This window comes from Paramisgurnus dabryanus, chromosome 13 (genome assembly GCF_030506205.2).
Source record: "Paramisgurnus dabryanus chromosome 13, PD_genome_1.1, whole genome shotgun sequence".
In the NCBI taxonomy this organism is placed as follows: Eukaryota; Metazoa; Chordata; class Actinopteri; order Cypriniformes; family Cobitidae; genus Paramisgurnus; species Paramisgurnus dabryanus.
The window spans coordinates 29,999,656-30,027,504 of record NC_133349.1 but is presented as its reverse complement, the minus strand read 5'-3'; the positions used below and the strand labels follow the sequence as shown (position 1 = coordinate 30,027,504).

At 39.3% G+C, this 27,849-nt stretch overlaps 2 protein-coding genes across 3 annotated transcripts in view; both read left to right on the top strand.

Moving 5' to 3' along the window:
- The window catches only part of rprd2b (regulation of nuclear pre-mRNA domain containing 2b), a 29,754-nt gene extending 26,318 nt beyond the window's left edge, over positions 1–3,436 (top strand). Inside the window, exon 10 of the mRNA XM_065246336.2 lies at positions 156–3,436. Within this exon, the coding sequence (XP_065102408.1) occupies positions 156–2,104 (1,949 nt within the window). The 3' untranslated portion in view covers positions 2,105–3,436. The remainder of the gene's footprint in view (positions 1–155) is intronic.
- On the top strand, positions 2,229–25,230 carry tars2 (threonyl-tRNA synthetase 2, mitochondrial). Of its 2 annotated transcripts, none has more exons than XM_065246338.2 (18): positions 2,229–2,368; positions 7,402–7,598; positions 7,732–7,846; positions 7,959–8,080; positions 8,180–8,288; positions 10,422–10,486; positions 10,868–10,946; positions 11,784–11,930; positions 14,824–14,922; positions 15,192–15,358; positions 15,469–15,631; positions 18,144–18,281; positions 22,986–23,063; positions 23,448–23,548; positions 23,822–23,923; positions 24,001–24,073; positions 24,158–24,272; positions 24,908–25,230. In XM_065246338.2, the coding sequence occupies exons 2-18, from the start codon at positions 7,519–7,521 to the stop codon at positions 25,048–25,050; spliced, it is 1,896 nt and encodes a 631-aa protein (XP_065102410.2). In that variant the 5' UTR covers positions 2,229–2,368; positions 7,402–7,518; the 3' UTR covers positions 25,051–25,230. The 2 variants fall into 2 exon arrangements, with proteins under 2 accessions (XP_065102410.2, XP_065102409.2); XM_065246337.2 differs by lacking the exon at positions 2,229–2,368 and adding an exon at positions 5,748–5,943.
- Positions 25,231–27,849: the final 2,619 nt, after the last annotated feature.

Here is a 27,849-nt window from a genome sequence, read left to right as displayed (position 1 = left end):
TGTGTTTAATTATGGTTGGAGCTAAACTCTGCAGGACACCGGGCCTCCAGGAACGAAGTTGCCCATACCTGATCTATACCCTGTTTGTATAAAGTGTAGTAATTTTGCTTTTGTTTATTTTAACAGACATTTCGATTTTTTTGTCTTACTTGCAGGTTTATCTTCACTCTTTTCCTCAGCTCGTTCAGCCTCTCTAAACACCCCAGACCCTCTCCCCTCTTCATCCACCTCATCATCCTCTTCAGCTGCCACAGTGACCTCCACCACAACTACCCCAACACAGAAGCCCACAGACATCAATTTCAAGCTTGAATCTGAGCCAGAGAAAGGAACAGAGTGGGAAAAAGTGAAAGAAAAGAAAAGAGAAAAGGAGAGAGAACAAGAAAGAAAAGAAAAAGAGAAACCAAGTGCAAGAGAGACAGCAGTCTCTGCTCCAACAGTGCCTAGCTTGGAGTCTAAGATCAACAGTTTCCTTCAGGGAAATCCTGGTTTTAGCGCTCTTGGACTTGGCTTGGATGATGTGGGCAGCAATAGCCCACTTCTCGTTGGTGGGGATAACCTGGACGGCACCCCTGTCCGCGATGAAAGCGGTAGCACCCCCACCCAAGATGAAATGATGGACACGCCCCATGTCCTCAGTGATCCTCAGAGCGCAAGTTTGCCTGGAGGTCATGATCTTTCCCCTACAGCCTATCACAGCGATCCCTGGGATGCTGTTATCACTCCACGGGAGGTTTTGGGCGAAAATGAGCGGAAAGACAGGGATTACCGCACACCACCCTCCTCCAGACTTGCTGTCTTCAGCCCAAATGCTGCTAATAAAGTAAAGTCCACGAACAAAACCAAAGAGGACGAAGGGCTGAAGAGAAATGTAGTGGGACTAAACCTTCCACCAGCTTCTATGTTGCAAGATCAGAAAGTAAAGGGAAAGATGGATGGAACAGCTTCCCGCAAACCAAGTAATGGTGAGGATGAGATGGAGAAGAAAGGCTGTGCTGATAAAAAAGAGCACTACCATCGCATTGAGACTCTTGTTTCTCCAGCCTCCAATGAGGGGGCACCAGTCGAGACCCTTGATTATGGCAACCGCATCCAGACGGTGGAAAGCATCCGCGTGATTGAAAGAGGTTCGAGGAGAGGGAGCAGTTCTGGTGCTAGAGTGGGTGGAACCTGGTATGAAGAGGAGGAGTTTTTGGAAGCAACACCTCCACATCGCTCTGACAGCCATGGCTCTGAAAGTTCTGATGAGTTAGGATTGGCCCCTCCTCTTCCTTCTCATCCTCCTCCTCCTCCATCTCATCTTCCACCCTCATTGCAGTACCCACCTCCACCTTATGCTAATAAGGACCCCATTCGTCCTTCTCATACTCATGCCATTCCTCAGCACCATCCTCCCTCTCCATTCTTTTCCTCTCCTTCCATTCCTCCTATTCCACCGCCACCACTTCCACCAATCCCACAAGTCCCACCCCCTCCCAGGGACTTCCCCCTCTCCCCAACCTCCACCGTCATGGTCGGGGGTGTCCTTGTACCCATAGATCGTGTCTTACCCTTTCCTCCTGCCAACCTCCGTCCAGATGGAGTTGGCCAGGGGGTGGCCAGCAGTGGTAGTGTCCCTCCAAGGGGTAACAAACCCCAACTCCCTTCCTTGTTAGGAGAACCCCCACGCCCAGGTACAGTAAAAGAGCAGTTTACCCTGCACCACGCCCCACCTCTTCATCGTCCTGGAACCCTGGGAGTTCCCCCACCACTCCTAGGCAGAGTTCGAGAGGGCCCCAGCCCACCTTCACCCTCTACCCCAACCACACCTACTCCTCCCTCTCCAGTCGGAGAACCTCGTCCTCTCCTTTCTATGCCCAACCGCTTACCCACCAACACCCCAAATCAGAGACCCCGCCGCCCACCCTCTCCTCAGTCCCTCCTCCACTTACCAAACCAGCATCACACATTCCGTTCCCCTCATTTTCCCAGAGGGTCTTTGCCCCTACCACAGTCCTCTCTTAACCGTGATTCCTTCCTGCCAGGGGGAAAGCGTCCTGCCGCCAATTTCAATAGTGGCCCTTTTAACCAATCCAAAAGACCGTACTTGCCCCATCGTTATTAGTGGCTTAGAATGAGTGCTAAACACAATCTACACAACCTTACATGGGTAGTGTAGTATAAGCTAGCATATCCTGCAGATTGCAGTGTGAGACTTAAACTGCATGTAAATAAACATGCACCAACACACCCTGGCCAAGAGCCTTCACATGTTACAGCATTTTCCTTGTGTAGTGGAAGAAAGGTTTCCTAATAGCCTAGAGATGAACTAGGAGGAGGAGAATATGAAGATCCAGAATCATCTGTGGAATATGAAGGAAATCAAAAGGTGGTTATCTTATTCAATTCCACGTGGTGTAATTTGAGAGAATGGTTGTGGTGTTTATGGGTGTGTATGGTCAGATAACTTTTCTCTGACAATGTGTAAATAATGTTAACTATTCTTTCTTTCCATTAACTGTCTTTCCTTCACTTAATGACCCTATAACACTTGCCTTTCTGTTGTTTACAATGTAAAACACAGAAAACGTTTTTTTTTCTTCTGTTTGACCTCTGTTAATCTCTCACTGTGAGCAAGAGCCAGTGAATTCCCATTTTTCTTTTTCCTGAGTGATAAAATTATTGTCTTTAGACTAAATATAGGGCAACCATGATGGCTTGTAGTGATCTTTATCCTTCATAAAGCAAACATGCAGCCATTTTGTCAGTCCTCACCAAGATGTGAAGATTTTGGCAGAGTTTTCGTACAGTTAAAGCTACAAATGAATGGCATAGCTACTTGGTTGTTGTTTTTTTCAGTGTGCTTTTCAAGAGTTCTTTTCCAAGTTTCTGAGTTTCAGTAGAGTTCCTATATGTATCCTTCTTAATAAAAGCATTCATTGTGATAAGAAGCATAAAGAAGGAAGAAGACTGTCTTTACAGGAGGTGTCCTACTTTATTCATAACAAATGTATCTTTTTTTTGTTTTCCTGTTAAGTCTTGAGTTGTTGAGATGTGTTCCATAATCTTGCAGACCTAGCAAGTGATAGAAAATTTCAATTTGGTTTTATTTATTCAATTTTCTCCCGTTTCATACCTTGTTCATCTTAAATGGTGTCACTCCACTCTCTTCAATTGAATTGGCAAGACCGCTAAAACATTATCTTGTACAAATGAGTGAAATTGAAGTTTGTGTCTGTGAGTATTCTAGCCATGCATTGCATCTTTATATTGTGATGTCACTTTTGCAATGTTTGTAAAGCTAAAGCATATAGGACATCCTGCAATGTAGATACACTACTTTCAAGCCAAGAGTGAATTGTCCCAGTCAAAATGAGAATATCATCTGTACAATGTTGTAGTACTTATGCATTGTGTAAGAAAAAAAATAGTTCTTTGCCTAAAATGCTGAACTGTTTGAGGAGCGTGGTATGGTGTCGTCTTTTGTACAACATTTACATTGTTTCTTCACAGGGAACATTTAAGTGACTTACACACATTTAACAATATTGTAAATACGGTTTGCTGCATGTTAATTACAAACAATCAGCAAGAATCTGACAATATAATTTAATGTTGTATCTTGATGTGTGAAAACATAGTACCCACTACAATCTTACCACACATTAAGTTTCAGTCCATTAAACAAATATGGATTAATTCTGTCATACTAAATGAACAGATGATTGTATGGGTGTACTGGTTAAACTAGTATTAGGAAACAATAGCAAAACTCTAATAACCCATCATTCCTGGTTCTGCAACAACCTTTAAATGTTTCCCACACCTGAGAGGCCATCATGGCTGGTTTCCAAGAAATTGTAATCCTTGACTCATGATTTTAACTTTAATTACAAAATGAAAGGTTCTTGCACACTTTATATCTTTAAAGTGTATCCTACAGTAGTGTTATTGAAGGTAACTACAGTATGCAATATTATATTTTTAACAATTTCACATGCTACTTTTCTTTGCATTTATATACTTGCCACTTACTGCCCTCCAGATATGAAACATAATGGAAAACAACAGTCTCCACCATTACTTGAGATACATTTTTAGTTGTTTTAGTGGATTCTTATTCCTATAAATGAGTGGATGTGTCAAACTGAATAGTTAGTGTGCACATATGTGTCCAGCTGTACTTCACAAAGCTTGCATGTATCTGAATCAACCGATCAGAAGATTACACTCTCACATTATGTGATAACCCTAAGGTCAAGGTCAAACCAATGTAATATGCCACTAAATGCATTGTGTGTTTGATTTGTAGTCAAGGACAAATGGATTGCTTTGATAGCTCTCCTGATTTTGCCAAGTGGTTGATGTCCTCAGGGTAACATTATGTTGACCCTGGGACAACATTTCAATCAACCAATCAGATTTCAGAAATAAGTTTACAGTTTGTTTTAAGTTTAAGCTCACAACCAGGATTAGCTGTTTCTAGACCATTGTTTTTCACTTATCATGTCCCTCTGATTTTAGAGTTTGGTTTGGGGTGGGTTTAGGTTTTAATTAGAAAAATGTTGTCCTTGGGTCAACACAATATGTTGCCCTGAGAATATCAAAGACTTGGCAAAATCATTTTGAGCTTGCTTTGATACCGAAGGTGTGTGAACATTTTGTGGTTTTTAGATCTAGTCAAGACTGAATATATATTCCTCATCTTAAACTTTAAGGGATAGTTCAACCGAAAATGAAAATTCTTGCAAACCTGTATACATTTCTTTGTTTTGATGAATACGAAGGAAGATATTTTGAGGAATGTTTGTAAACAAACCGTTCATGAGACCCATTCACTTCCATATTGTTTTTTCCTACTGTGGAAGTAAAGGGGGCTCATGATTGGTTGGGTTACAAACATTCCTCAAAATATCTTCCTTTATGTTCATCAAAACAAAAAAATACGTTTGTAACAACATGAAAGTGAGAAAATTGTGACAAAGTTGTACATTTTTGTGTGAACTATACCTTTAAGTCGTTAACTTTTACATTTAATTGCAGGCTCATTAACACTTACCTTAAAACTGTGGATTTCCTAAATGCATCCAAGTCAGATCTTGTCACCATGATGTTTTTTTGTAAGAAAATTCGATATGGCGAATTCAGTTTACTAACTTGGACATGTTAAAATGGTCAACAATCAGATGTTATACCTTGAAGAAATTTTCGATTATATCTCCACGGAGGTAATATTTGTTTATACGTGTACAAATTTGCTCATATTTCCTTGACTGAAAATGAACTTTGTCGTATTTTGCTAGTGAGGAGTTGCTTTACAGACTTATCTTTTGCTATAACATCTAGTGAGGTGCTTTAGACCACACATATATGTCCATATGTCAGTCAGCACGCTGCGTTAGAGAGAACGTATAGATGTGTGTATGGTGTTCATATTCGTAACGTTTGTAAATGAGAAATACGCAGCATGTTAATAGAGGTTAATGTGTGTAAATTAGATTATTAACAATGGACTTGTTTCTCTAAATGCATTCATTCACATGCTTTGAAGGTAGATGCAGCGCATCGCTCACAAACCGTCACTGTTGTCCATTTAATGCTCTGTAAAAGTCGCGTGTTAAAAATGTGCCGTGGTGGATGCAGAGAAATCCTATGCTGTTGTGTGTCAGCTACTGTATTTACTTACGCATTTGACGCGCCACGGGCGTCGTCTGTTATTGGTTGTTTCTCACACAGAGTCCGTGTCTCTCGGCGAATCCTGTAGCTCTTTGTTTCGTGATGTAATAGTTCCGGTAAAATGGCTGCGCGGTGAGCGGGGGTAACATTGGATGTTTTGAGGAGAAATTATGGCCCGAATACTTTGATATTGACCGTAAAATGGTGGCGGTTTTGTTGTTGAGATGGCCCGTGTGTCAGGCGACAGTGAGAGCAGCGGTGTGGAGCAGCAGACGGTACAGCAGTCAGGTCTGCGCTTATAATATACATACAGCACAGAGTACACACAGTACATGCAGGAGTCAGTGTAATGTGAATGTCAGATGATGTAAGAACTGACACAGTGCTGTGACACTGACAGCACAGATATGTCACGTGTCATGATGTTCATCACAGAAGAAATGTTTCAGCATCAATTTGACTTAATATGGCATTATGAGTATTATTATAAGAACGTTTTATTATATAGCACTGGGTATACTTATAACAGCATATAGAGGGAGAGAGGCATAAAGCTTTGAATAGATACACTTTCCTGATTTGTAACTTTTCTATTAATCATTTTATGTGCTTTTTTAATTTTTATTTACTGGTAACTCTTACTTTGTGTTTCTTTGTAATGTACATGGAGCTACTAATAACACTTCTAGTCAAACATTTGCACACATTATTTTAATATTATACAAAGCATTGTAATTTTGTTGACATATAAATTGTGCTTTGCATATGAATTAATTTATTCCTTATTAAATTCTACACTATTTATAAAACATCCCAAGATGCACCTCATGCAGTGGTTCCCAAACTGGGCAGCATGAGATGAATTTTATAAAATACATTTATTATCAAAAATTCTGTGTTGGTTAACCTCAGAAAAACAGGACTACTAACTAACAGCACTACATTGGATCATTTGATATGTTTTGTTTAATTCATTTAAGAGATGCACCGATATAAAACAGCCGATAGTCATGGCCGATATATCCTGTCAATCAAATGAGAAGAGAAAAATGCAATGAATTTGAGCTCTGTGTATAGAAAATGTAAAGAAACATCTCTAATTTAATGGTCATATTTGATGTATTTAATTAAATGTAGTTAATGCAAGTTAATATAACCACCAATGAATTCATTTAATATCGGTGCATCTCTAATTCAAATTTTAAGTTTAAGATTGTTTTATGTGATGAATTTTCTTTGGGGGCATGAAGGAATGGAAGGGGCACACCAAAAAGTTTGAGAACCACTGGGTGTGCTTAATACATATTTTTATATTTTACAATTGAAAACAGTAACAATAAGTAGGTGTGTAAAGCCTTTGACTGTATGTGGATATGCAAATTGCTCTATAAATTGAGTTTTCTGTAATATAATGAAAGTATCGAGTCATATACATTAAGAAATATCAGTAAACAAAGTAATTTCATTTTATGCATTTATTATGAATATTTTGTGATATAATAATAATTTGTAATGTGTATTTTATTTTAATTTGTCAAGTGCTTAAGCCTAAAATATTCCAGTGATACTTTTTTGCATTTAATCTTAAAATTTTCTGTCAAATTTTCCTCAATTTTTTTATTATTTTTAAGTTTGATGAGACAAAAGCTGATATTCCATGGGTTTTACTCCTGCCTTATAATGTTATACATTGACACTTTATTTGTTATAATTGAAAATTTCTCATAAATAATCTCTGTGTTCCAGCTGCAGCCATCATCCAGCCTTGCAGAACGGTTACGGCTTTTCAAGTCTTTACATCAGCGACATGTGGAGGTATCTGGAGCTGCTGTCAAAGATCCCACAACACCCGGACAAGATCTGATGATCCGATTGACTGATGGAAAAACGGTGAAAGGGTCTGCAGGGGTGACAACACCATTACAGGTCGCCAAGAATGAACGGTTAGGCTCAAACTGCATGATACAGACAGTCAGTCGATTTATTCATATAGCGCTATTCACAATTGTTCATTATACCAAAGCTTCTTAGTTACTGATAGTTTTGCTGTAATCAGTGAAAGTTTACTGTTTACAGTGTTAAAGGTGCAGTTTTGGGCCGAGTAAATGGAGAGTTGTGGGAGCTGGGTCGCCCTCTTGTGGCAGACTGTGAACTGCAATTGCTGGGTTTTGACTCTGTAGAGGGCAGACAGGTATGTGCTTGTTCATATTTGTTTGTATTGTGAGGAATTAAATTTAAAGTGAGAATTCAGTTTACAATAAAACATAAGTTTACTGTTATATTGTTTGTTTGCTCTTCTGTAGGCTGTGTGGCGGACAGGAGCTTGTGTTTTAGCCAGCGTACTGGAGAATCGCTTGAATGCAGAAGTGTGTCGAGAGGGAGCATCAGACACTGGACTTTATTGTGATTACCTGCTCCAGAACAAGTAAGCATCGCCTAACCAAGGTTATTATGTTGTTTAGTCTTCGCTGTATGTTTCAATAGGGCTAGTGAAATATAACTAAGGCCAGACTGTCTCTCTTAGTTTTTTGTCTCTGATGGAGGTCGAGCAGAGGTGTAAGGAGATGGCAGCAATGAAGATGCCCATAACAAAGCTTGAGGTCACTATAGAGGAACTGAGGGAGATCTTCCAGGTCAGCCTGCTATAAACTATTAAAGCTATTTGTTACTAATTTTATAGTAATGATGTGTGTAAAATGCTTTATGGATTTTTACCCTGCTGTTCATGGTAATGGTAATGAAAATTCTTAATGTGATGTAAAACATATGAAGAGTTTGGTTCCAAAACGCGATAAGCGCCATTTAAAAAAAATTGTTACTGCCAAAATCAGTATTGGATCAGGGGCCGAATTCACAAAGCATTTTATCTTACCACTAAGAGTACTCTTAAATCGCACTAAAAGATTTTAGCTAGGAGTTTTCTCTTAAAAGTTATTCACAACGCCTTTCAGACCTACTTTTAGTAAGGAAAAATGATAACTCCTAAACTAAGAGTGAGTCTTCATTGCTACGGATGACGTCAATTCTCATGCACGAGCTGCCTTGCAATGACCACGGTGATTGGTTGTTAGATGACAGGGCTGTCATGCGTAACATAACACAGATGCACCAAATCATGGAATTACAACATCGAAATATGTCTGTGTCCTACACAAAATAATAATAGTAATGCCATCGAAATGCATATATTAAAGAAAAGTCGTGAATGAAATTAAATTAAATCAAGGTAGCTAATACCCAAATGAAAACCGCCAATTGCCTAATTATAAAAAACGACATTACATTAACACTTGCTTTATTAATTGACATCCTATTAGCCTAAATAGACTACTTAAAGCAAGGAAATGTTGCCCATATTGAAGAATCCTAATGTAATAAATAAATGACGGTGGATTATGAACTCGCCAAAACGGAAAAGAAAGCCCAACTGGATGCAGGATCAGTTACTGCTGCTGTCCCAGTTGGTGCTGGAAAAAAGAAACGTAATAAAAGGGAAATTCGGCACTGAGATATCAAGCAAAACTAAGCGTGAGACATGCGAGACAATGATGCGCGGGTCAATGTACAAAACAACCGGCACCCGACCAACGTTTTCAACTAACCCGCCCGCAAGTCGGACCGCAAAAAATCCGCGGGTGACCTCAGGCATCCGCTCATTTCGGATCAACCCGCGCATTACCGATGGGAGAGGATTTGTTGCAGATCAATGCAGCATTCCCGCTTGTGTCGCGGACCCCGGACGACTGCGAGAGGCGGTGGTATGCATTACAATCACAGTAGAGGGTTGAGATTGCAGCCTTTAAACAGATATGCCTATAATATTAAATATTTAATTTGTTTCATGTAATTCTAAAAAACTTCCTGCTTGCCATGAATGTAATGAATTATGAAACAAATGTTATAAACAATATGCTTACATTAAAGTGTGCTTTTTAGTATGTGCAATGCTTTTGAGTTGGTGAAACTGTCCATGTTAAGGAGGATCAGCACCTAAGACATTTTAAGATCCTTTGTGAATAGGTCTTAGTGAGTTAGGAGTCCTCTCGACTTCTTTTAAGCTGTCCCAGACTTAGGTGCTACTTTTAGGGCTAAAATGCTTTGTGAATTACTCTTAGTGAAAAAATTAGGAGTCCTAAATTTAGGAGTGACACGCCCAGTATTTTTAGGAGTTGCTCCTAAATTGCCAGTTAGGAGCTACTTTTAGCCTTAAAATTCTTTGTGAATACGGCCCCTGGTCAGTATTAAAAAGTCATTATCATATTATACATAAAAGTGTTATTCCGGTCTCGAGAGCACTTTTTAAAGGTCTTTGTCTCGTCTCGGAATCGACTGCATTTTTACTCTGTCTCTCCTGTCTCAGACGAAGAGGACTCAGAATTTTATTTTAAGACCGGTCAAGACCACAACTGATGGCATCACGAAATTATTTTTATCATTAATTATTAAATAATTATTATAATTTACTGATTGTTACGGTGCCAATTTTATTTTTTATATTATTTTATAATTTTTCACATTTTATCATAAGTGTTTTAATGCAGTGACTTGCACTGGTCTTTGTCTTGACTTGGTCTCGGCCTGTCTTGGTCTTGACTTGGTCTATACCCTTCAAAGTCGTGTTTTTGTCTCGGTCTCAGCCTGTCTTGGTCATGGAGTCATGACTTGGTCTCGGTTTAGATGGTCTTGACTACAACACTAAAGTTGAAAAAGTATATCTAGTTTAATATGACACGCAGTGAAGTGTCTCTTTCGTGTGTGTGTTATAGGACGGTGCTGTCAGACTGCAGCTGGCTGAAGAACAGATGATGGGAAACACAGTCACTGTCTACAGGTCTGTATGTTTGCTGTTACAGCATAGCGCTAACAACTCCAAGGTCACGGGTTCAATTCCCATGCAACATATGGGCTGGATAGAGTGAAGCCAGTTTTATTGTAAGCCGCTTTGGGTGGAGCAATCTGCCAAATGTATAAATTAAATTGGAACATAAATGTATTAACTTGCTGCCTGGATTTTATTTATGACATCTCATTGGGAAACTCCACCCATAGTTAATGCCTTTGGTCCACAATTCCTCTTAAGTAGTTCAAATGATAATGATGTCATCATTTACTCGCCCTTATGTCGTTCCAAACCCATACGAGCTTACTTCTATAGAACAGAAATGTTTAAATTTTTATTGTCCCTACTGATTAATCTCTCTTTCTCTCTCAGATGTGGGGAGAGTATCGGTGTGTGTTCAGGTGTTCTTCTTCCACACACAGGTTTCCTGAAGGCCTTTAAGATGCTGCAGGTAACACTCAGTGTTTGCTGGGTTTTAATCCCATCCCTTGTTTTTGACGGTCATCAATTTTAGTCTGGTGTTTGTTGTTGTGGTTTGGATAGCGTGACAAGAGAACAGTCGCATCCTGCTGATCTGTTTCATCATGGAAGCAGTGTTATATTCTTGTTGCATGATTTCCTCTGGATTCTACCACAGTTTCCCACACACAGCGATTAATGTCTATCAATCTCTTCCTCTTTAACACACCCTGTTCCCTTTTCACAGGCTGTCGTTCTCTCTTTATGGTTATTAGTCATGACACTAATTTGCTGGGATTTTCATTTCATAGTTTTATTTTTATATCATGTTTTTTGTTCCACTGAAACTTTATTAGACTTTATTTAACAGTGGGTGGTCTTGTTACATGATTTCAGTCCAGTTTGGATGTTGATGTGTCACATTAATGCTTCAATTTATCATATTTGTTTATATTTCTCCTTAAGTTAAATTTTAAGTTAAATTTAAGACCCAACAAATGTCAGGGCAGGGGTCTGTCACTGTTCAAGACCGGAAGAGGGTTAGAATTGAATGACTCACTGATTGGTTGAAATCTGGTTGCACTGATTGGTGAACCACCTTGGTACCAATCAAGTGTTGCCCAAATGCTGTTTTTGCATAATTTAAAGCAATACAGCAGCATGAATTTGCCAATAGAGATATGCAAGCTTTCAGAGCATGAGTGCCCTCCAAACGGTTCAAATAGACTCTTGAGTCATCTTTAAGATAACACACAAATACATAGGTTGATTTTAGCAAACTCCAATCGTACGACCCTGTCTCAAAGCCTTTATTTCTGCTATCTGTCAGGTGTCTCCTGTAACGCTGTCTGGTTCGACGGAGGCATCGGGCATCATGAGGATGATTGGCGTGGCGTTTCCAGGAGAGAGAGAACGAGACGAGTGGGAGAGAGAGCAAGAGGAGGCCAAAAAGCGAGACCACAGACGAATTGGCAAGGTCAGATTCAGTTCAGAGGAAGTGGAACACTGATCCAATACACACGTCTGCCTTCTTTCACTTCATTTTCTGATTCATTTGTGTTCATTCAGAGCTGATACCTGCACACATACTGACTTTCAAAGTAGGGCTGTACAATTAATCGAAAACTAATTAAGATTACAATTACGGATGAAACAATTACGTAATCGCCAATAGCCTCCATTACATCTGTCCATTTGTGATCATTACTGGCAGTATGTTTGGACACTAAATACAGTGAATAATTTTCAAATTGATAAGTTGAATGTGTCCTTTAGCAATTCGTTTTTGATTTTTTACTAACAACGTAACTTCCATAACTATTTGTAATTTACATTATACAGGAATGTGATTTTTCCGTATAAATACGGATTTCCATATTTGCTGACCTTGGTGGGATGACTTGTCTAAATCACGTAAATCTGATGAGTTTTATGTTTGCGTTAGTGGGGGGGGTATGTGTGCGTTGTTTGTAGATGCGCACTTTGCCGTCGTCCAACATGTATATCAGACAATAGGTTTGTTTGAGTTCATGCAGTGCCATAAAAACGACAAGCAGGTGACATCAAAGTACAACGAGAGAGATTAGAGAAATCATAAGGAAGTCTGCTTTCGAATTGGCTTACTTTGATGTCATCCGCCTTTTCTGTGTTCTTCATTCATGTGCTTGTTGAGGATGCGCAAAGCCTCTACATTCTGGACGTAAAGTCATCAGTCGAGTATAAGACACAAAACGCTGTAAAACATTATCACTGTAGAATTCTGAAGCGTCAATGATATAAGTTAAAACAACATTTATACTTAGACATTGCAAAGTGACCTGAAAGGATTTTATTGGAATGGATTGGAACAAATGATGGACATGGGCTACTCCTCGCTTGTAAGTCACAGTAAACACGTAAGTTACTGTAAACAAGTAAATGTAAACATGTTAATATTGCAAAAAATTGCATGAAATACTGTTAATACAAATTGGTTAATGCAGATGTAAAATATTAAGGAGATGCCACTGGTTACAGCTTTGCACATTTATCAACCCATTTAAATAAACATTGTTTCGGTTACTTGTAAACTCTTTACATTTTATAATCTAAATTGTCCGTCAGAATTAACTAATTATAATGGTTATAATGTATTATTGTGTATGTTATGGTGTGCATTTTGTCTCCGCGTGCCGGAGGAGTGGTTGTGGGTTCCTTGCTTCTTTTTTGTCCTCGGCCAATCACATGCCTAATTATATTATTTAGTTTTGGATGTTTTGAATTTACTAAGCAGCTGCTTCACAGAAAGTTTAAAAATGTCAATGTAAAATCTGCAATAATAATCGCAGTTATCAAGGTGAATAATCGTTTTTTTTTTTGGTCATAATCGTGCAGCCCTATTTTAAAACCACATCAATACCATAGATTTGTTTTAATTATTGATATATGTGCAAAACTTTATTGTGGTGGTACCACCTTGTAGGGATGCCCGCTTTTATAAAATTATTTGGCTCTCCCCACCCTGCTGTATCTATTTTTACAACCCGCCATGCACAGCAACCATTAAATAGACATACTAGGCATTGTAATATAACTGAAAACAGGCTTTATTTCAGCCTAAAAGTGCTTGGAAACAGCCATTAAATTACATCGCCATGAAAAACTGGCAACAGCATACCATAGAAACCAGCATGGTCATATTAATAACAAGATAGGATAATGATGAAAATTTTTTACATTTACAAAGCAGCGTTTGTATTCATCTGTATAGAAGAACTATAAATACCTCTACATATTTAGCAGCTTGACCTTATTTTTCCTTTTAATGATGTAAATTCCCGACCCTAATTTCCCCGCACCTCGACTTCAATCTTCGCTTTAATTTCTCAATACATTTTTTGTTGTTGCTGTTGCTGGCACCGTGAGCTGCTTGGCGCTTTTGGGACATGAGGCCAAAGGTTTAAGGACGTCACACAAGTTACGTTGCTACGTAGGCCTAAGTATTATAACCTTATCAAAGAACCTAATAAAATATGAAAATATATATACATTTCAAAATATTAAATATAAGCTATAGAGACAGAGCGCAGGTATGCAAATTTGAAAAACACGCCCACCGGGGGGAAAACAATCCAACCAATGACTTTGTATTGCGAGAGGCTGCCTCCTTGTCATTTCTGGCTTATAACAAAAAACAGAATAATGCCTAAAAGCTGCTGTGTGACAATATGTACAGCTAACAAGCCAAAAACCCTGAAATAAGTTTTTATAAGCTGTCGAGCCGTAAAACCCAGCCTTTAAGGAGAAAAAAGTGGATCGCCGACTACGTTTCCCCCTAGTGCACGCAGTTCAACTAATAGGAGTACTATGAAAAGTTGCCTGTTTCCACTTTTGTGTCTTTAAACGCTCGTTTTTTTTTAAGTTGACAGCTTTTAAAAACTTAATTCTGTGTTTTTTGTCTTGTTAGCTGTACATCTTATAAGCCAGAAATGAAAAGGAGGCGGCCTCTCGCAATACAAAGTCAATGGAGACAGTTGGATTGTTTCCCCCCGGTGGGCGTGGTTTTTAGGTTATGGCGCGCCGCGCTCTGTCTCTATAGGGAATTGCACGCAACATACATTGTTTTTAATGACCTGCCCTGCAAATAAAGTAACCATTTCATTACCCGCCTCAACCTGATCTGCGGGTTACCTGCGGGGTCCGCAGGTTAGGAGACAACCCACACATTACCATATTAGTGTTAAATGACAATAATAGGGTACAGTTTTTATCCAGGGATATAGGTCACAGAAAGATGTACATTTAACAGCACAATGCATTATTATGCATCATCTGACTCTAAAAGTGGCATATGAAGCTGTTGGTTTACTCTAATGTTTGATGTTTCACAGACACAGGAGTTGTTTTTCTTTCATGACGTCAGTCCCGGCAGCTGTTTCTTCATGCCTAAAGGAGCTCACATATACAACACGCTCACTGACTTCATAAAGGTACAAACCTTATCTTACCTCAGCAAGATTTTTAAATTTATTTTTGCCAAAATACTACTGCATTTCGAATATAATAACTCTGTAAATAGGATGAATTTCATTTGTAGGGCTGGGTATTAAGTATTATAAAGGCTGTGGATCATAAACTGTTAAATCTGTTTGTTTGACCCACACAGTGCCATTTAAATAGAGGTGCCATTTTGAAATGTACCTATAATAGCGTTTTATTAATGATGATGATGATAATAATCAGTTTGCTTTTCTGTCAGAGTGAATACAGGAGGCGGGGCTTCAGTGAGGTGGTGACCCCGACTCTATACAGTACATCACTATGGGAGCGGTCCGGTCATTGGGAACATTACAGTGAGAATATGTTCACAGTAACCTGTGAGCCACATACCTTCGCTCTCAAACCCATGAACTGTCCCGCACACTGGTGAGTTAACTGTTAAGACCTGTAAACTCTTCCTATATTATTTAGGCAGATTGATAAAGTCTGTTAGTTATTGTAAATTTTTTAGTGAAGTTTGTCTTTCTGTTGTGCAGTCTGATGTATGAACAGAGGGTTCGCTCTTGGCGTGAGCTGCCGATTCGCTGGGCAGATTTTGGAGCGTTGCACCGTAATGAGCACTCAGGGGCACTGGGGGGTTTAACCCGAGTCCGACGCTTCTGTCAAGACGATGCACACATCTTCTGCACTCCTGAACAGGTGACAGATGCTTTTGTGTCTTATGTTTTCTCTTTCTCTCAATTATAAAGTCTCTTATCAATTGTGTTAAGTTATTATTAACTGTGAGAAAAAGTGTCCCTCCTAGTTCTAAAAATGTCTATTTCTGCCTCCTCCTAATGCTAGGATCAAACTAAAATAAAAACTGTAGGTTTCTGTTAAATGACAAATTTTAAACTTAGTTGGTAGAGTATTGCGTATGGGCTTGTCAAGTCTGATGTTATGCATCACTTCCGGGACCAACTGATCTCAAATGCCATAGGGCATGGGGTGTCAAAACCATTTAGGCTGAGGGCCGGATTGGAAAAAATGTCCTCTTATGAGGGCCAAACTTTATCATCCTGACATTAACCATACAAACTAAAATATAACGAGGCCACAAACTGCTCATAAGTAAAGAACTGAATTTACCTACTTGAATAAATCCTCTTAAAATAAACATGAACACAGTTATACATAAAACTTTTCTTTGCAAATAAACATTTTAAACACTAGTTATGAGTACAGTCATTTAGCTAAGAAAATGCTACAGACTGGGTTTGTTGTGTATTACCTAATAATGATAATGATTCTATCCAAAACGGCTTTTATGCCGGAAAATTTAATTGTTAATTAAAGATCTTGACTTTACTCTTTTCTCGTTTGGTAAAAATGTGACTGATGGTTTTAATCCTGATGCTACTACATTATTTTCATTTCCCATCATAAACTGTCTGGTGTAGTTATGTTTAGCCTATTTATATTTGTGTGCGTCTCATTGTGACAAATAATTATAAGTATACCGCTCATCTGCTGACTTCACAGAAAAGAACTTCCTTTCTATATCTCCCGAAATGTCCGCCTGTCAAGTTCAAATGTTCGTTAATTTGTTTCGTTTATTTCACCCATCAGGCGAATGGAGTGTTATATATGTGACCCTTGATGCTAAGGGTATAGCCTTAGGCAGGGGTTCTCAAAGTTTTCATTCAAAGGTGACATCCAAGTCTGAATTCTCATAATTTTCATAGGTCTGGAAAAACTGGTTATTTCAAAAATTGTCACGCATGGTAATAACTTTATGTAAATCATTTGGTTATATAACAAATCAACACAAATAGTTTTTAAAAAAGTGTTTTCTATTAAAGTTCATTCATAACAAGTGTATTTTGCATTTAAAGTAAAAAAAATTAAATATGGAACACAAGAAGTATGACAAAAGTAACCATGTGCAAAATACAGAGTGACCTAATTAGATAAATGGCACAGTTTGTTTCCATCAGATGCATAAACCATGGCAAAAAGGTGTGGCTGGTAGGCGGAGACACTCGTAGATATATACACTAGATGTCGCCTTGGCTACGGCAGTTCATTGGACCGAATGCGTCAAATAGAGCCGCCATCTTGAAACAGGGAAACCCCGCATCAGCGTCATTGTAGGCAATGGTGTAACGGAAATAAAATCGTCATGAATGCGAATTTCTTCGTTTTCTTTTGGTTCGTTTCAACAGTCAGAGATCTATTTAGCATTGAGTCCAGAAAAATATTAAAGTTTTGATATTATGAAAATCTATTTTTTCTAACTATAATGCATATAGTGCTAGTAGACCTTACATCCATACGCAGCACAAAAGTCCGGCATCGTCCATGAATTCGAAGTACAGTAGAGGCGGTGATGTCAGCTTTACCTAGCTACTTCCTATGACAAGCCCCCTGTTCTAAGATGGCGGCGGTTTTGACGCATGCTTAGAACCCCAAGGCGACATCTAGTGTATATATCTATGGGAGACACTGACCTAAATTTGGGGTGCACCCAGTGTTGCCAACTTGCCAACTTTTTGTCGCTAGATTTAGCGACTTTTCAGACCACTTTAGCGATTTATTTTCAAAAAAAGCGTATCATTCACCCTTCTCAATGAGCAGCTACCGCTGCTTCCCCCATCCCAAAGCACTCACAGGCGGTCTAGTCCTCATGCAGCAGAGCAGAATCTTTCACAGCTGCATACAGGGCAGGAGATGTTGTTCATCTCTCCACGTCCAGACGGCATAATCGTGCATGTGGGATTGGCTCTTTTCAACTATAATATATAAGTTATAACAACTCATCTGTAGTTAGAACAAGTCAAAATAAATAATAGTAAGTTGAAATGTGTGGCAAAAGGATAATTTTGTACCCAATGTGTAGGGTTTTTCTTTTCTTTACCTTCATCTCCTTATCTGTACTTTTTTTTAAATAAACCATATTTATTCTCAACAGTTTTTTCTTGAGAGAGTCTCACAAAAGCTCTTTCATATCCATCCATCCTCACATGCAGTGTTTCTATGGCTATTTTCTTTTTTAAGGCTCTTGAATTGATGTCTCGCTTTGACCTTGCTTGTAAAGGAATGAGTCTGGATCATTTGTGCAGGTCGTTCTGTTCGCTCTCACGTCTGATTCAGCTCTATAACACCAGTGTTTATTCTCTTTCCTTACACACCCATCACATGTTTACTTAGTTTCTTCTTTTCTCCACTTCAGTTGGAGGGAGAAATCACGGCATGTTTGGACTTCGTGAGGAGCGTGTATCGTGTCTTCGGTTTCTCCTTTCACTGTCTGCTTTCTACGAGACCGACACCCTTTCTGGGAGAGCCTGCCCTCTGGGATTGTGCAGAGCAGGTAAATATACATCAATACCACACTCCTGTCAATCACACATAGCCACGCCCCACTGTGATGGAGGAGGATGTTTGTGTGGCCTGACGAGGGTCGGGATTATAAAATCCTGTCTATACACGTACATACACATGCAGTGAGACACTACAGGAAACGAGTGGTGTAAATGTAAGGCATGTCTTAACAGAGAGATTTCGTGTCAAGGTTTAATTTGGCGTAGGTCAGAGTGTGGTATGTGTTGAGTGGATTGAGTTACAGACGGGATGACCTTTGAGTCAATAGTGTAAAGAGATCAATTATCCAATCAGCTGCAGAGTTTGAAATGTGAATGGCTGTGAGTCAGCGGCTGTGATAAAGTATCCTGGTACGGGAGCAGACAACTTTTCAAGATCTTGTACTTGATTGTGTCAAGAGTCACCTGTTGAATTGGTATATGCGGGTTTGCGTGGGATCATCATTTCGGGAGCTGTCATAATTCATGTAGTCATTGAATTTAAGGTGTTACACAGTAGGCGCCAGTAGCCAAGTGGCCTGTGCGTCGACATGTTAGCATGTTAGCTGACCCAAATTCTTTCCTGAGTCTTGATCCCATCTCTCTCTTAAAATTATATAATTACTAAAAACTATAAAGGGCAATTAAAAAAAAATTGCAAATACTAAAACCGATTTAGATTTTTACATCGAGCAAAGTCCATTTAGGGAAGTCACACCACTTAGCGGGATTCAGAGATTGGGATTCACAGACTAGATCTAGGAAACTTATTGAGACACACAGAAAGTGTGTAATATGCCAGACAGATCCAATATCGAAAATGACATGTATTGCAGTGTGTCATGTAGCTGTCCATCAATGTAAACAATGTGCAAAGTAGAAAACTCTGACCTGCCCACAGACACTTTCGCTAGTTGTTGTGTAAACATCATGTCGAGAAGACCCTGTGTTTTCAGCTGTTAAGGCAAATTTGTGGTGTTTTCACTACCAAAGCATAAAGATGTGAAAAATAAGTGGTTAAAATTACTTTTTCAAGGTTTTGTTAATTCTATGGCCATGAAAGATGGTTCAGTACCCACTTTATTTGGAACAATGAATATGCATCTACTTACCACAACCTGTACGTATGATTATGGCTGTGTCCAAAAACTCTAAATAGCTGGCTTCTGCACCAAGGCAGGAAGGCATCAAGGCATGTCCGAATCCAATGTAAGGTTTACTTCCTGACTCCTGAGATCTTGTCCCACAATTCTATGTGAGTGCGCGCATGGGGAATGTGATTGGTCGATCCTGGTCAAGTTCGAAAGAATAAAAAAAGAAAGCGGCTGGAGCACAAATGAGTGTAAATAAATGTATGGGGCTGTTTACACTTGGTATTAAGATGTGTTTTCATCGATCGGCTCACAAGTGGACGAGAGACACACATTACGTTTACACCTGGGTCCGGTTGCATGAAACTCTTTAAGTGAGTGTTTCCCTGAGGGAGGAAAAATCCCTGATGTAAGGGATTTATTTAAGAGCGTTGCAACAAAGGTCTTAACTGTCACCCTTACCTAAGTGTTTATACTAAGTATTTTACGGTAGTCTCTGCCAAAACAGTTTTTAAGGGAAAATGGGACTTAAGGACTTTGTAGCAACGCATAGCAGAACTTAAGGTTATACTTTAGCATTTAAGGGTAAATACTTATTGACATCATTAAGGTTCACTTAAAGGTAGGGTAACACATTTTGAAAAATGCTAACGGTAGCCGCCTAGCAATGAAATCCCGATCCCACCCTCAAGTCAAATCGCCATCCAAAGTCACGCCTCTTTCCAAACACATGAACACGCACAGATCAGACGGTCACGTCTCATGTCTCATTCACCAGTGAGAAAACTTTGCAGTACAAAGTGAATAACACTTCCAAAATAACCAACATAAACAACTGGTTTACATCAGAATTAGTTTAAGCACATGTTCGATTGTGTAGACGTAGTAACTATATCGTTATGCTAATCTGGAAAACGAACACAAATTTTATAAGCAACACAACGTTTCATCAAAGTAGAATATCTGAATCCATCTCAATACAAACATATCGCGTACCTACCTTACCAAAATAAACAGTGCAACGACCCTTTCAGACCCTTTGCCTCCTGTAGCTGTTTGCATCTCGCGGTAAAGCAATAAAGTTACCGATGTTAATTTGGGTTTTTGCTCTTGCTGATCCAGGCAGTTTTTGCTGTTGTTGTTATAAAAGATGCATTTAGTTTTGTTGCTCCTGTGTAGGTTGTCAATTCAGCAGAAAAGTTTTGCTGTTCTCGCTGTTTACAGACAGCGCACTTGAACGCGCCGATGACGTATGGTGTCTGCGTGGACTCGCTGCGCGGTGGGAATTCAAATTACGCTTACGTATGAGGGACATAAAAGGAAACGTCCGTTCGGACCGAAATCTAATGATTTGTTGAACATTTTTTGGTCCTACGCCTTTCACAGATGACATAAATTTTTACAAATACATTTAAACAACTTAACACAGTGATTGCTATCAGGATGTGAGGAGACTTTTAACCAGCATAACAAAAAATGTTTCAGGATCAAATCTGTTACTCAACCTTTAAGGGATTTTCTTGCAACCCATTTTTATTAAGGGCATCCTTAACCTTATATTTAAGGGATTTCTTAGCTTAAGGACTTTCATGCAACCGGATACTGGTATTTAAATCCGTCTCTTTGGTCCACTTTCGACCGCTTCTGTCCTGAATACTGTGAGGGGGTGGTCTGTCAAGATAGTGGGCGAGTCTCTCTGCTCTCATTCAAACACGAGCGGGAGTAATTATGAGTTTATATGGACGCAAACTAATATTATGTTGGAGTCCGCTGCTTGTTTAGCAAGTAAACATGCTGCACAGAGTTTTGTACGTGTATATGTTAAAGCTTTCTCAGAATTTTCAGCACAATTGATGAAATAAGATCACGCAACTTTCACACGCTTTCAAAATGAAACTACGGAGATCAGCCGCTTTGGTTTTATCAATGAAAGGCTAAAAATAGCGCTGTTCACCGTATGTTCACGCCAGAAGTCAAAAAAAGACGTAAAACTTGAGTTGAGTACCTCAGATTAGATAAATGGGCGGAGAGAAGCACATTCAACCACATGTGCATTTACACAAGTAAAAGCAATCCGATCGAAAGGGGTTTTGACTACCTCTGAATGTGGTTGAAAGTGGTCGAAAGTGGACGCGTTCAAAACGTTTTGAACACCGTTTACACCTGGCATTAACGTCCTCCACTTGTGATCCGATCAATGAAAACGCATATATTAATGCCAAGTGTAAACAGCCTCTAAATTTTTACTTTTTAAGTTTTTACACCTTTTAATTGCATTTCTAGCGAGAAATTAGTATTGTAGTTTTTAAATATGTGATAAGTTATCACAAAGGCGCTCTCTGTTTATATTTCAAACACGCTGCCTTTGAAGTGTGTCCGAAAGCGTTTCTTTAGCTGCCTTCATGCCTCCGAAGTCATTGAGTCAGCTGCCTACGTTTTCGGACGCAGCCCATTACATTGTGTGTTTATTTTCCCTCAAGTGTTCTGAACATCTAGTTTACTGTAATGTCTTATCTGTAAGCCGCGCTAGCAACGCATGTTGCAGTTAAACTACGGTTTACTCTTTAGCTGTGTATAAAAATGTTAGTGTCCGTTGTCGTTTTTATTAGTTGGATTAATGATGAATGATGTGTAATGATGACAAAGATGGGCCAGGTAAGGAGTGATTTAACTCAAACTGCAACAAAAGTCGCTGTTTATTTACTTCCATCATTGCTGGTCTTCTCAAATCATACACAACAAGTTGCTGTTTCTTCTTCGTTTGTGGGTTAACTTGACAAGCTTCTTCTTCATTGACGGTCGTGCTGCTACTGTGGTTACACACGTGGATACTGCCTACCAGCGGTCTGCGTGTGTTTGCAAGTCTACTTCGACGATGACGCAAAAGTATAAATGAAAACCGACGCGGATCCTACGCCGTCACAGCTACGCCATAGGACCAACCCAAAACTATAACGAGCCCTTTAGTACTAGGTCAATGCATGTTGCACTATTGTTGGAGTGTGCAGAGACTGTGCCAGTTGACCAATCAGAGCAGAGTAGGCTACCGAAAGGTGGGGTTTAGGCAGACTGAATCTTTGAACGGCTTTGCACCAATGGTTTGGGGATCTCTGAGAAATGGGGTAAAATTACATTTATATTTTCAAGAAAATTACAGTGTTTTTTTTTTTACCTTGCATGCATTTAAACCTGTTGCTGGGGACTCCTTAACAATATTAGGAAGCTTAGAAATTGGACCTGACTGGCACTTTAAAAACAGCGTTTTTGGCTATGGATGTGTGTGACTCTTAGCCTATCAGATTCGAGAACAAGATAGAACTGTTTGTGTGTGAGCGCTTACGTGCGTGCCTGTGTATATCTATATAATACCGCAGTATACACTGACTGGTCATTACATACATATTTCCAGGCAGAGTCATCTTTTTATTTACCACAGGCCATGGTTGAAACGAAAGTCCAGTTTCTCATCCTGCTCTCTCACATAAATTACATCTGTTTACATTAAAATGTTGTTGGATTGTTGCATTAGATGTTCACAGCGGTTTTAATAGCAGTGCAAAGGCCAACCACTCAACATTACAGTCAATTCTGAAATCTCTTTTTTATTATTTTTTCTCGGAGCAGCAGTTGGAGAGAAGCCTGAAGCAGTTTGCCGAGCACTGGGAGTTGAACCCTGGAGACGGGGCGTTTTATGGACCCAAGGTGAGAGAGAAGTGTTCCACCCAAAAATCTCTGTTTACTCCCTCATATAGACAAGAGCCAAAACAGACTTTCAGCGAGACCGAGATGTGAAGGTTTCCGTTTGGCCCTCGTGTCTAGATTTGATGTGGCTCTCCGCCATCGCTCTTCCCTTTAGAGGCATCGGTTAGCAACAGCATCACTGAAGAACAGACTGTCTGTTTAAAATAATCCAGACGCACAATGGCTTACAGTGAGACTTTGCATTGCTTTAGTTCACAGCGGTTATGTTTATTTGCCGTGGAGTTTGTCAGGAGGTACAGATCACAAGTCTCTGTGACGGTTGGCTATGAACATGTTTACAGTAATGAAGAATGCATGGCCTTTCATTTTGGTTTTTCTGTTTAGATTGACATCCAGATCCGTGATGCTCTTGGTCGACAGCACCAGTGTGCCACAATCCAACTGGACTTCCAGTTGCCCATCAGATTTAACCTGCAGTATGTCGGGTAAGACTAAATACAGGTGTTGTGCTTGAGAGGACCTCAAAATCAAATGCATAGAAGTACAACCTGTCTCAATTCACTTTAATATAAGTATTACACTTTATTTTTTTATTTAGATGCCCAATTCCAGTTATTTACTTGTAGTCCTTGGTAGAAAAATAAAGGTTTAATATTTGAATGTAACACTTGATCGCGTCCACAATAAAACACTTTGAATCACATGTTTTTTTCTCAGGTTTCATAAATGCCAAATTTGTTTGTCTCTTTCTCTCTCAGAACTGATGGAGAGATGCACAGACCCATCATGATACACCGGGCAGTGCTGGGGTCTTTGGAGAGGATGATCGCTATCTTGGCTGAAAACTTTGCTGGGAAATGGTTCGTGTATTTTTTGTATGTTTACAAATTCAGTGTCTTTGGAATTGGTGCAGCACTCATTTTCTTCATCTTTTTAGGCCGTTCTGGTTGTCCCCAGCACAGGTGATGGTTCTGCCTGTAGGGGGCAGTAGTGAGACATATGGGCAAGAGGTCAGAGGAATTCCAACACTTTATATTTATAAACCTTTATGTGAAAGTTCATGACACTATCGTGCATTTTGCTATCGGTTTAAGGTGGTTCAGAGGCTGAGGGAAGCCGGCTTCATGGCTGATATCGATGACGATCGGGGTGCCACCTTAAATAAGAAGATTCGCTCTGCACAGCTCGCCCAGTACAATTTTATATTTGGTAAGGATTCGCTCTCTAAAAAATTATTTTATTTGTACTTTCTCAAGAGTGTTGAATACTTTTCCATCCCACAGTTTTTGAACTTCACCTTTAAATGTTTTGATTAGGGCTGTAACGATTAATCGTGTGTCCCATTAAAAATGCCTGTCTGAAATCGATTCTGTGTTTTATGCACAGCTTGTGCGTGTACTACAGTGTTTTGGGCAGTAGGAAGTCCTTATCAATCTAAAATCATTATGAGTTGGAGTCGTTTATAATGTGCATTTAAAAAAGCAACACTCGTTAAACAAAATCATTCAACATATTCTTTATTATCATGAAAATACGTGAACCATTTGAAGAACAGCGTATAAATATTCCTGTAGACATTTCCTGGATTAGCGTTTGTAATGCTACTACTTCTGTGGCACAAGGGGAGTGTCTGCACGATGGGTTTTGGGGTGTGCTGGGATTTCACCACAATTCATTCAAAGTCATTCATTGAGAAAACGCTCATTTGCACGATTCATCGCTACAGCCCTAGTTTTGATGGTTTATTTGTTGCCGTATCACAACCAGATGATGCACTACATGATAATTGTTCTGTGAAGGTCAAGGTCAAATAAATGAAACACTCCCTGTTTATTTTCACACAGTGGTGGGAGAGAAAGAGCAAGAAAACGGGACCGTGAGCGTGCGGACGCGAGGAGGGAAACAGCTCGGACAGAAACCGCTGGAGGATGTTATGAGGTCACTTATTGAACATAGAGATACACGCACCAATCAAGAAGAGTTTTAGACACTAGACGCATCTCATGGATGTGACGTACCCGAAGAAAACAAGATTCCTGGTTACACTTTTTTCTTACAAGGCAAATGCTTGCACATCGGAAAAGCTGTGGACTCGAACTGTACCTAAAGTGCTGCAGGTTCTTTTTAGTTGCATTTTTTTATTTATAATAAAATTTCTTTATGAATCTCTCTGTTTCCCTGTCATAATTTTTGGAGGTTAAAATCACATTCACTTAATTTTCTGGTGTCACTTTATAGTAACAGCAACAAATATGTAAATGAATATTAAGTGAATATAAAGTAAATATATTATATGCTAGTTAATGCTATATGCTAACGTTTAGGCTGAAGTTCTATTATTGACGTCACAGTTACGTTTTGCAGGTCCATACTGAAAAAAAAAACATTAACAATCTCTGAATAATTGATTATTCCTTAAAATCTCTATTTTTGTCTGAACAGGATCAAACATTAGATCAGAGCTCAACATTATTATTCATGACCCTTTCAAATAGGACGGTAATAACAGACCATTTTATTCTAAAGGAAAATGCCAGGGTTATAAATGGACATGTAAAACCTTTTCTGGATAATGTTTGCACTTAATAAAAGCCACATACCGTCTATAAAGATATCAGAAAACAACTTAACTTATTATTTACATGCATTCTTTGGCACCTTCAAAGGGTAATTTTGAATCCAGAATTTCAGTGTGGTCTCTTACTGTTGTGTATATGAGAATTTACACCATAAAAAAGTATGGCTAATTTATAATTGTACTGTACTTCTGTTTATGGTAAACCTAACCTTTATTAAGTGTATTGTGATTTTTATGTTTTCTCCGTAACAAGAACCGTGAGTAGAGTTCATGTGTTAGGGAGTGCTGGCTAGTAAGCTATCATTTATCTCTATAACACAAACACTCCTGCATTAAGTTACGTGCTGAAGTTAAAAACCTCTGGTCTCATGTACTGTATAAGCTCTAATAATAATAATGCTAGCCTATGTTAATGTTATTAGAAATTATTAATAACACCTAGTGTAAGCAATTTGCATTATTTTATAAACTTTTCATTAAGTACATAATGTCCATCTTTGCATTACACATGAAAATGTCTCATGCGCTTGAATATAGAGGCTCACAGTAGAAGTGTTTGACTAAAATAGGAATGAAGTCATTCCAAGAAACAAGAGGGAAAGGCTGAATTGTTGATGAAAGAAGATAAAGCAGCACAGGTCAGTGAACCACTTATATTTTTGCCTTATTAGAAGAAAGACATCAGAATGAAGAGGACGTGAGTCACTGGTTGGGTGGAGGTCACGGCTAGCACACACACACACACACCCCAACAAATACACCAGATCAAAATAGGGCAGACCTTTCCAGAAGATTTATCTGATGTACTTTGTAAAAATTGCTAGGAGGGTATGTGTGCAGAGGGGTTATGGGAGTCTGACTCCCAACAGACTAAAACCAGAGCAGAGAAAGAAAGACAAATTGAGGAGGGTGAGACAGGTTTAAGGTTCTGCTTGAGGAACAGGACACAAAAGAAGAATTCAGTGAGACATGTGGTGCTCATATATACTTTTGCTTCAACATCTAAACCTCTCTAGAAACATCTTTTAAAATAGAATGTATTTATTTTTGGAAAATGTGATTGCTGGTTTCCTGTGCAAAGTCCACATTGCTAAAGTATTGTGTGCAACCTTTCTGTGTGGTTGTTAAGGTGGTCCAGGTAGTTGCTAAGGTGTGGCATGCTGACTGAAGGCCACATGATATTGCTGTACACTGAGGTTATAACAGGGATTAGTTGCGACTAATTGTTTTCAGAATAAACGTTTTTATATGCGTAATATATGTGGGTGTACAGTACTGTGTCTAATGATTATGTATATTTAAATACACACACATACACTCACCTAAAGGATTATTAGGAACACCATACTAATACTGTGTTTGACCCTCTTTCGCCTTCAGAACTGCATTAATTCTACGTGGCATTGATTCAACAAGGTGCTGAAAGCATTCTTTAGAAATGTTGGCCCATATTGATAGGATAGCATCTTGCAGTTGACAGAGATTTGTGGGATGCACATTCAGGGCACGAAGCTCCCGTTCCACCACATCCCAAAAATGCTCTATTGGGTTGAGATCTGATTTGATGATGTTGAATTTGAAATTATTTGAGATTTGTGACATGGTGCATTATCCTGCTGGAAGTAGCCATCAGAGGATGGGTACATGGTGGTCATAAAGGGATAGACATGGTCAGAAACAATGCTCAGGTAGGCCATGGCATTTAAACAATGCCCAATTGGCACTAAAGGGGGCTAAAGTGTGCCAAGAAAACATCCCCAGAAACATTGTTTCTGACCATGTCTATCCCTTTATGACCACCATGTAGGTGGTCATAAAGGGATAGACATGGTCAGAAACAATGCTCAGGTAGGCCGTGGCATTTAAACAATGCCCAATTGGCACTAAAGGGGGCTAAAGTGTGCCAAGAAAACATCCCCCACACCATAACACCACCACCACCAGCCTGCACAGTGGCAACAAGGCATTATGGATCCATGTTCTCATTCTGTTTATGACAAATTCTGACTCTACCATCTGAATGTCTCAACAGAAATCGAGACTCATCAGACCAGGCAACATTTTTCCAGTCTTCAACGGTCCAATTTTGGTGAGCTTGTGCAAATTGTAGCCTCTTTTTCCTATTTGTAGTGGATTTGAGTGGTACCTGGTGGGGTCTTCTGCTGTTTCAGTCAAAGTTGCTCTTCTATCAGCTGAATCAGTCGCCCC